This window comes from Pteropus medius, unplaced genomic scaffold (genome assembly GCF_902729225.1).
Source record: "Pteropus medius unplaced genomic scaffold, Ma_sr-lr_union100, whole genome shotgun sequence".
Lineage (NCBI taxonomy): Eukaryota > Metazoa > Chordata > Mammalia > Chiroptera > Pteropodidae > Pteropus > Pteropus medius.
The window spans coordinates 695,851-705,893 of NW_024350923.1; the positions used below are offsets into that span (position 1 = coordinate 695,851).

Here is a 10,043-nt window from a genome sequence, read left to right on the forward strand (position 1 = left end):
CACTGGGCTGAGGTGAACTGGACTGGACAGGGCTGATCTGAGTTGGACTGAACCGGAGTGGACTGGGCTGAGGTGAGCTGGGTTGGGCCTTGCTTTGTTGGCCTAGGCTGAACTGGGTTGAGCTGGGCTGAGCTGGGCTAGGCTGAGGTGAGGTTGTCTGTCTGGGTCACCTATAGCTGTGCAGGAGGTAGGAGTATGGAATTCTGGGGGCGACGAGCAGATTTGGGCTGTCCCCAACAGACCGCCCTGGAGGAGGGCGTGGCTTCCTGGCCCCCGGCTGCATTGGTGCTGGCTGGGCGAGGTCCTCGGCAAGTCGTCACCCTGGCGCCGAAGGTGGCTTGTTGGGGTTGAGGCCCACTGTTCCTGCCCAGGCAGGTGCTCAGCCACCTGGGGCCTGGGGAGCCCTGGCCTCTGATCAGCTGGGTGCCGGATGCTTGGGCTGGCCAGGCCTCTGGAGGGATTTGCCAGCAAATGGGACCCACAGGGCGGTCGGGCCACCACCGAGGTTACACTGGGCTGGTGGTCCTGGGCCCTCCCCAGAGACCTGGGCTGGCACAGCCTCTGGCCAGGGGTCCTGGCCCTCCGGAGCCGCCTTTCAGGTCTCCAGATAGCGTGGCCCACCGCCCGTGGGCTCTGGCGCTGGGGCGGAGCAGGAAGAAGGGCCCCTGCTGGCCACGCTCCTGCCCCGGCCGTGCCCGATGTCCTGCTCCTTGTGGGTGCCCCTCTGCCCAGCCAGCCTTCCCACACCTGGCCCCTGGCCTCCCGTCTGACCCCTGCAGGGCTGGCCGAGTGCTGCCCCCATCTCTCCCACTCGCCTGGGCCTCAGGGCGGGGCTAGGCATGGAGACGACCTAGTGGTGGCTTCTCCGCTTCGCAGACCTGGCAGCCGTGGGCGTGGGGGTGCTGGAACGGGCTGGCACGAACCAGCTCGATGGTCACCAGAAAGCCCCTTTCTCCGGCATCTGCCATCCTGGGGCTCCCTCTTCTGGCCACTTGGCACCGAGGGTCTGGGCTGCCTGCTGGGGCTGCAGGAGTCCTGGGCTGGTGGTGGGCGCTGGGCATCTTCCAAGGGCCGCCTTGCCCGGCAAGTCACCAGGGAGTGCACTGAGGCCACGGCACGCCCCTGCCCGAGGTCCCCCGGCATCCACGTGCCCTGGCCCGGGGCCAGGAGGGTGCGCCGGCTCCGAGCGCGTGGAGTCTGGGCCCTGGGCTGCCCGTGGCTGGGCAGTAACTGTGTTTTCTCGCTTTGTTCCTGCTGTAGTAAAGCAGTGTTCAGTAAAAGCCTGGATATCGCTGAGGCCCACCCCCAATTCAGCAAAGAAGACAGGTATACACCCTGCCCGCCCGCTCCCGCCCCCCAGCCCCCCAGCGACGTGGGCCTGGTGGCAGGGCTGGGCCGGAGGTGCATCCAGCACGCTCCCCTTTGGCCAGGGAACCTTCCGGCCAGCCAGGGGACGGCTGGGTCAGGCCAGGCTGAGCCCAGGAGGAGTGGGGCGGCTGGCGAGGCCGACGGCCAGCCGAGACGGGCCGGGAGACCCACGGTGCTCTCCCTGCCCTGGGGCCCCAAGTGGCTGCAGGTGTGAGGCCCCTTTTGGCCGCCGTGTCCTGTGGGCCTCGGGGCCCTGGCTGACCTCTCCCGGAAGAGGCAGCCTCAGGTGGCTCGACGGTCCCGAGTCCCCCAACAGTCTGCTAAGTTGGTGGCAGGTGGTGTGACCGTCACGGGGGTCTCTGCACGGCCGGCCTCCCCCAGCCCCCTTGCTGCAGAGGGTGGTGGTCATCAGGCCTTCCGGCGCTGGCCCCCGGGTCTCCCGGCACTGCCCCACGCCCCGGCTCCTGGGGCTGGCGCTGTCCTCTGTCTCAGTGGCTGCAGCCTGGTCCCCAGGGATGCCCGGTCAGACAGGAGGATGTGGACGTGGCTCCCCGTTTCTCCTGTTGCTGCATTTTGCTTCCTCATGCTGGTAACAGGCTCGTGCTGGCCTTACAGGAGGCCCCAGGCGCTGGGCCTCACTTGTGGCTGCCGCCTCTGCTGGCCTGTGGCCGCTGGGGGGCACTGGCCAGGACTGACCAGCCCCCCAGCTTCCCTCTCCACACCTGAAAGCGTTGGGCCTGGGCCTGCTCTGGGCAAGCTGGCTGGGGGCAGGGGCAGAGTCAGTGCACCCCAGTTCTGTGGCTGTGTCAGGTGGGGAGCTAGAGGGTCAGGGCTCCCCAGGGCCCACCGGCCAGGCCATGGCAGGCAGGGCCCCTTCGAGGCTGCACTGGCTGGGGTGGGCAGGCCTGGCTGGGCAGCAAGACCAACCTTTGCCCTCCTCTCCGGGGGTGGCCTGGGCCCCTAATCCCACTCACTCCGGGGAGGGTCTGCAAGCAGACGAGGGTTAGGGCCAGGTAGCCCAGGGCCTGGCAGGTGCCATTGCCCAGCGGCAAGTGGACACTTGCTTCCTCCGTGGCCGCAGGTATGGTGGAGGGAGGCCCAGCAGGCCCAGTTCCTGTCCCGAAGGGGTGGCCACTGCAGGCCTGTCTCAGCCCAGCGCACTGGGCCAGTGGCCTCCCTCCGGCCCAGGCCCGGTCTGCGGGCCCAGTGGGCCCAGTGGTGGACGAGGCCCTTGGTCCCTGCCAGTGCCCACCCCAGCCCCGTCTTGCCCAGGCCACCGCGGTGTGAGGGAGAGGGCCGTCGCTGGCCTGCTCGGGCAGCTCTGGGCTGGGTGGGTGGGCCGTGGGCGTGGAAGGGCTGGCTAGTGCCCAGCTGGTGGCCCACACGCTGGGGTGTGAGGCCCCGGCTGAGTGCCAGACTTGGGCCTTGTGACAGCTCCGCCTCAGGGGTCAGGCCGGCCTCGGGGCAGCTGCAGTGTGGCAAGCGGGCCTGGCACGGGGCTGCCCTCGCCCCTGTCCACCCAAGCCCCCGACAGAGCCGTGCGATGGGCTCGAGCTGCCCTGGGCCACGGGCCCCAGACACAGGCAGCTCCCACGTGGTGGAGCTGAGTCCCAAGGACACACCGCTGGGGCCTTGACTGGCCCCCAAAGGGGCTGTGGGGCGCCCGGGCCTGGTGGGAGCAGGACAGCCCCGGGCTTGGCCGCGTGTGCACCGGGCCGGGGCAGCCTGAGGGCTCCTGGCCAGGTCTCTGGGCCTCCTGGACAGTGCACCTGGGGCGGGGGCGGGGCCGAGAGCCCGCGGCTCTACCCCGCCTGAGCCCCGCTCCGCACCTGTGTCCCCAGGTCCAGGTCCATCAGCGGCGCCTCCTCAGGCCTCTCCACCAGTCCACTCAGCAGCCCCCGGGTGAGCGACCCCGCACGCCCGCCCGCGCCCCCCCACAGAAGGGTGGCGAAGCCCGGGTGCGGGGAGGGGCCCGCGGCCTGGCCCGCCTGCTGCCCGGCCCCCGCGTGGCTGCTGCTCTGCGGGCTCCGGCTGCTCTCGCTAACTGCACGTCTTTTCTGTTTGTTTTCTCGTGTGTCATTTGTTTTCTTTTGTGGCGAACGCTCCCACCCCACACTTGCCTGCGCCCACTGGTCCCTGGCACCCCGGCTTCTTTCTGGTCCTCCTGGCGCTGTGTGTGCATGCGGGGGCGGGGCGGGGGCGGGGCCGGTGCGTGCATGGCTGACCCTCGCTCTGCTCCCTGCCCTCCGCGCCTGCCCTGTAGCCTGTTAGGAAGTTTGTCCTGCCCCCCCCACCCCCCGAGCTCCCCTTTGTGGCCTGCACCCCGGCCACCTCCGTGGAGCCCGAAGCTTGTCGGAGCGCCTCTCGGCCCGGACACGTCCTCCCTCCACAGGCCGCCCCTCGGCCCAACCCCAAGACCCAGACCTTGCCGAGCAAGGCCAAGCTCACCGACAAGCCTCTGCAGGGCACCAAGTCCAATCCGCTCCCGGCGGGCACCCAGGCCCGGCCCCCTGTCCCTGGCGGCCTCAGCCCCCAGCTGGCCCTGCCCCCGGGGCCGGCCGTCCTGCCGGCCCCCACCCGGCTCCCGCCCACCGGGACTGAACCAAACACTAAATCTGTCCCCACCATACAGGTGACCCCTCACCCCTCTCCAAGGGGCAGTCCCCTCCCCACCCCCAAGGGGACACCCGTGCACACGCCTAAGGAGAGCCCGGCCGGCACGCCCAACCCCACCCCGCCGTCCAGCCCCAGCGTTGGAGGGGTGCCTTGGAGGACGCGGCTCAACTCCATCAAAAACAGCTTCCTGGGGTCACCCCGCTTCCACCGCCGGAAACTGCAAGGTGAGCCCGGTACAGGCAGGACAGGAGGCGGCCCCCTGGCCTTGGGGGTTCACTCTGCCGAAAGCAGCACGCAGCTGTCCGTGTCCACTAGGGCGGCACGGGCCTGGGCAGCCTGCCCAAATGGCCGCATGTTCCCAAGCCCACGTGGTACGGACCTGCCCGCCCGAGGGGCATAGCCTCAGAACCCCCCTGGGTCCTTTGCTTGTCTTCAGCCTAGTGGCCTCCGCTGGGCAGGCATAGGCGCCATGGACAGGAAACTCAAGGGCCCAGGTGCCAGAGGGCAGCCTGCCCCTGTGTGCTGAGTGCCCAGGGTCAGTTGGCACTGCCCAGGCCCCCGGGCACACTAGCTGCAGTACCCAGCTGAGGGGTGGGGTGTGGGGACCCAGTGTCATCTCTCGGGAGACAGCAGGGCTGGCTGAAGGCCAGAGAAGGCATGGCCCGATTTCAGCACCAGAGAACAGGACAGCTCCTCATGGCCTGAGGTTCCTGAGGCCCACCGCCCCAGGAAGGGGTGGGGCCGGCCAGTGCCCTCAACAGTGTGTGGGGTGCTGCGGTGTAGGGGGTCCTGGAGGAGGGCAGAGGGTCACCACACCTTCTCTCCCTGTTGGCACAGTTCCGACTCCAGAGGAGATGTCCAGCCTGACCCCAGAGTCATCCCCAGAGTAAGTGGTTCCCCCGCCCCAGGGTTGAGTGGGAGCCGTCAGCCTCTCTCCTGGTGCTGGAACGAGTGTGCAACAGGCCAGGGGACCCACTGAGGGTGTGGCCGAGCACCCCGATCCCTCCCCCTTCTCCCTCTGGTCCCCGCCGGCCTCGGCCCCTCCTCTCCGGTGCTCACATGGACTGCACTTTGAATGCTAGGCAGGGAGCAGGGCCTAGCATGGTGGGGGAGCTGCTCGGTGGGAACCCAGCTCTGCTCAGAAGCCACAGCCTGGGGTAAAGGGCTAGGGCTGGCTGGAGGCAAGGGAAGGTAAAGCCACGCCTCAGAGTGACTGTCACACAGCTGCTGAGCCCTTGGGGGCCCGGCTCATGCACACTTGCCCAGACACAGCGTCCGGCTGGACGTGCTGGGCATGGGGGGACTGGCAAGGACCGGCCGGCAGTGTCTGCAGCTAGGGCCTCCGCCAGGGAGGGGCGCTGGGCAGAGTGCAGTCCTGAGGTGGCCAGTGGGGGTGGGGCTGGCGTCGGAGGCATGGAGGGTCTCAAGGTTAAAACACGGCGCTGGTCAAGGAGGAGGAGCAGCCAGGAACACCGTAGGGGAGGGTGGCGTTGGCCGAGGCCAGGTGCAGGGTGACTGCATGGGTCACCATCGTGTGAGAGGGGGAAGTGGGGTCCACAGGGGCGATGGGCAAGCAGAGCCGCACCCCATTCCACAGTCTGGACGCCGAGATGCTCCTCCTCGGGCATGGGGGTGTCACCAGAGTCACGTGGCATCTGCAGCGAAGGCCCTGGAGGAACACTGGCCCCTGCGCAGTGGCCTCGGGCCCATGAGTGCACAGGAAGCGCAGTGCGGACGGCAGGCAGAGCTGGCGAGGGCAGTCGGGCCAGGGGCTGAAGGGGAGTTGTCATTGTGTTGCGTGCTCTGAGTGAGGCAGGGGACACCACGCCCATGGTGGGTGCCTTCGGCTGGCATCCGGGCCGTGTGAGCACAGTGGGCGAGCCCCGCCTGCAGCGCCGGCTCCAGGGACAGAATCTCACTGGTCTCGTCCCCTCGTTTAAGTACAGCCTCCTGCTGTCCTGAGAAGCTTTCCCAGTCACACTTGTAACAACCGCCGTATTTTTCAAGAAAGTTTAAAAACCACCCAGAACAGCCTGCGTCATTGTTGGGTGGCCTGCAGCCTCTTCCCTCTCCCATCGAGTCCCTGTGCAGGCCTCTTCCCTGCCCAAGGGTCCAGTGGGAGGGGACAGACGCGGTGGCCCTGGGAGGCTTGGTGCACAGTTAACGCCCTGAGCACCACCACCTGCAGAGTTTGTGCTCTGGGCCTGAGATGTCCCTCGGCTGCCAGGAGCCCTGCATCGGCCGGAGCCCCCAAGAAGCAACCAGGAGGTGTGCGGGCAGGCGGGCTGGAGGCCGAGGGGGTGGGGCCTCTGTCACCGGCTGTCACCGTCTTGAGAAGTCCTCCTCCGAGAAACCTCAGCCGTTGCTGCCTGGACGGGGCCCCCACGTGATGGAGATGGTCCGCTGCACGCGGAGACACCCACCACGTCTATGGAGTACCTCTGAAAATGCAGCGTCCACCAGTGGACCAAACAGGCCACATGGGCATCTGAAGTACATGTCACGGGCCAGTCCCCACACTCCGTCCAGCGGCCGTTCGGCTCGGCCAGGCTTCTTTCCGACTGGGGACCGCACTGGCCAGATGCTAAACGGCTCGCGTCGGCATGCAAGCAGCGGGCGTTCATCCTTCTGCCTTCATCAAGGGCGGAGGAGGCAGGAGGCCTCGGGCAGTGTCTGCGCTCGTCCACCACAGCAGGCGGCCAGGGAGCCGGCCGGACGCAGGGAGGGAAGCCGAAGTGGCCGAGTGAGCCTGCGGCGTCTGGAAGAACACCTGTCTCCACGTCCGTATCTTGCTGTCCTTCCGTCGGGGTTCCTGGGCCAGGCAGAGGTGTCCCTAGCTGACGAGTGGAGAGGAGGGTCAGTCCCCAGAACTGTCATGGTGGCCGAAGAGCAGCTCCGGAGAAGGGACAGAGCCACATGGCCAGGAAAGCTGCCGCGGTGCCTGGGGCCAGGCTGGCCAGATGCTGGACGTGGCTGTGGCCGCCGCCTCCTGGGCCCCTGCTTCTGCGTCCGAGCAGTGCACCTGGTGGGCGGGGCCTGGGCACGTCCACACTGTGGCTGCCACGGGGGTGGCATGGGAGTGGCCGGGCGTATCAGTGCCGGCCATGTGACAGACTCCGGCACCCAGCGGTGTACACGGCGCACACCCACCACCGCAGCCCCACGGCCGGACCCAGTGTGCCCAGCTGGGCCTCCCATGCAGGGCTGTGGTCCTCTCCGGGGACGGGGCAGGACTCAGGTCTGCGTGGACCTCTCCGCCAGCCAGTTTCACCAGAAAGGCAGGGGAGGCGCGCTGGCAGCACGGGAGTCAGTCCTTTGTGACCTAATCGCAGAGGTGACATCACTTTTCCGTGTCCTGGTCAGAAGCAAGTCACGGCCCCGTCTGTGCCCGAGGGAGGGGCCCACACAGGAGTGACTCCCAGAGGCAGGGCTGAGGGGCCTCCGACACTGGTGTGCTCTGTCACGGGGGAGGCGCCACCTCGGATGGGACACAGCAACAAGACCAGCATGACTGGTGAGGGGACGTGCAGGGGTGCTGCCAGCTCAGGGCTCTGCAGGTGTGGCCCCCGCCCGGCCCAGCACAGCAGCTGGGTCCCCGGGGTTCAAGGTGACCTCTGTGTGCCCTGGGCTGGGGCAGCAGGGAGGCCGGCAGCTGGGCAGGAAGGTATGGAGGCTGCCCCGTGTCTGGCCATGTCCCCCCGATCCATATCCGTGCAGAGTCCCTGCCTGCCTGCCCCCGCCGCCCAGCCTCCCTCACTTCTGTGCTCCCCTCCCAACCCAGGGCCTTGCCCGGAATGATACCGCGGCAGGTGCTCAGGAACTCACCCTGTAGCCACCACCACAGACCGGCAGCGACATTACCAGAGGAGCCCGGCTGGCGGACAGAGCAGAAGGCGGAAGAGAGGCGGAAGTATTAGGAGAGCTCAGGGCTGCTGCCTGGGCCCCGGCAGCAGGAGGCAGGTGAGTGTCAGGCCAACGCTGTGATAGATTAACAATAGGGGCTTTAGGAGGTCGGGGCCAGGATGAGGAGGTGGGGTGAGGCCGGGGGACAAGCAGGTGGGAGTCAGGATCGGAGAGGCAGGATCAGTGGGGCAAGGGGGTTCTAATTAGGGCTGTGAGCTGGTCCCCAGCCTGGATGCCAGGGCCGGCCTGTCCCCAGAGGCGTAGCGTCTGGACGTCATCAGCCTCCTGACCCCCGTAGGCTGGCCAAGAAATCCTGGTTCGGTAACTTCATCAGCCTGGAGAAGGAAGAGCAGGTGTTCGTGGTCATCAAGGACAAGCCCCTGAGCTCCATCAAGGCTGACATCGTCCACGCCTTCCTCTCGGTGAGCCTCGCTCCCGCCCAGACACACAGACACTGACCCCTGCCCGCCTGGTGGGGCCGCTGGCCCGGGGGAGCCGCTGGCCTCGGGGAGCTGGCCCTCTGAGGAGCCCGAGCTGTGGGCTGGGCAGGGCCACGGGGAGCCGGCAGCTTGGGGTGCTGACAAAGCAGGGTACACTGTGTACAGGCCCTACCGGGGCTGCGCTGTGACGGCAGGGTCACCTGTGACAGGGACGGGCCTTGGGGAGGTGACATCTTCCTCAGACTGGGGGTGACACTCAGGCGGCCTCAACATACAAGGGCCGTGCCAGGTCCAGTAGAGACATCTGAGGCCTTGGGAAGGGTCCCCAGGGGCCTGTGTCTGGGGTGCCCTCCGCCTATCCCCACACACTGCGACCTCCTGCAGCCCCTCGCCACCCCCTGAGGCCCAGTGGCCCTGAGGGTGGTGGGGCCCAGGCCCTCCATGGGTCCCAGGTGTCTTTGCCAAGATCAAATGCACGCGGCAGGAAGCCCTGGGCGCTTTCTGCCAGTCCCACCAGGAGGGGCCACCCCGCCTGTGCGCCCCGCCTTGTGCTGGGGCCGGCAGGGGCCCGGCGTCCTGGCCACCATAGTCCCAGCTCAGGCCCTCAGGGGTGGGCGCGGTGGGCGGCTTCTCACTTGGCAGCCTCACCCCTGGCAGCCTGGTCGTGAGGACTCCTTGGCACTCCCACCAGAGGTCCCAAGGGCCGGGGAGGACAACGCCAGGCAGGGGGTCGGCCCGATGCTGGATGCAATCACTTGGCCCCCGAGTCCCCTTCACCCTGCTCCTCCTGGGACACCAAGAATTCCTCCCCTGGTGACATGGACTCAGCCACTGCCCTCTTCAGCGTCCCTATGTGGGCTGGCCCTTCTACCCGAGGGGCAGAGCCCTGTCCTGGGGATGACCCTCTGAGGCAAGGCTGCCCCCCGGGTCTGCTGTGAACAACACTGCACGTGCCGCTGTGTGATGTGGGGGCCCAGAACCAGCAGGACGGCGGTGGCCGTGTGGCCTTGGCCTCAGGAGGCCTGGTCTCAGGACCAGCAAAGGCCTCACCCCTCGGCCCTCGCTGCTGCTCCACGGGGTCCCCGGTGCCCTCCCGTTCTCTCTCCTCTCGCCCCTTGCTGTCCCAGCTTGATGCTTTTGCTCCTTGTAGAGAGTTCTGCTCTCCAGGTGGGGTCCTGGTCTGTCCTCTGTTCTCAGCTCATGGTCACACCGTGCAAGGACACGTAGGGCAGGCAGGGGCTCACGGTGCCCTGCTGGCTGCAGCCTGAGCGGCTGGAAGCTGGCTGCCTGTCCAACGGGTTTCACGCCTGAGGCTCGGAGGGGCCGGCTCCGTGGGCCCAGGTTTGCGACTGTGGAAGGGGTGAGCACCAGGCGAAGGCCAGTCCACGCTCACGCCGCCCTGCCACCCACAGATCCCCAGCCTCGGCCACAGCGTCATCTCCCAGACCAGCTTCCGGGCCGAGTACAAGGCGACGGGGGGCCCGGCGGTGTTCCAGAAGCCGGTCAAGTTCCAGGTGGACATCACCTACACTGAGGGGGGCGCAGCACAGAAGGAGGACGGCATCTACTCTGTCACGTTCACGCTGCTGTCAGGTGAGCGGCCTGGACGTGGGCGCTGGGACGCGGGCGTGGGATCCGGGACGCGGGATGCGGGCGTGGGATCCAGGATCCAGGATGCGGGCGTGGGATCCGGGATGCGGGATGCGGGCGTGGGAT

At 67.8% G+C, this 10,043-nt stretch overlaps 1 protein-coding gene across 1 annotated transcript in view; it reads left to right on the forward strand.

The window, feature by feature from the left end:
• BRSK2 (BR serine/threonine kinase 2) overlaps window positions 1-10,043 on the forward strand; it is a 52,349-nt gene that overhangs the window by 36,319 nt on the left and 5,987 nt on the right. The window contains exons 13-17 of the mRNA XM_039840382.1: window positions 3,210-3,270; window positions 4,001-4,208; window positions 4,822-4,870; window positions 8,186-8,309; window positions 9,740-10,036. Of these exons, the coding sequence (XP_039696316.1) occupies window positions 3,210-3,270; window positions 4,001-4,208; window positions 4,822-4,870; window positions 8,186-8,309; window positions 9,740-10,036 (739 nt within the window). The remainder of the gene's footprint in view (window positions 1-3,209; window positions 3,271-4,000; window positions 4,209-4,821; window positions 4,871-8,185; window positions 8,310-9,739; window positions 10,037-10,043) is intronic.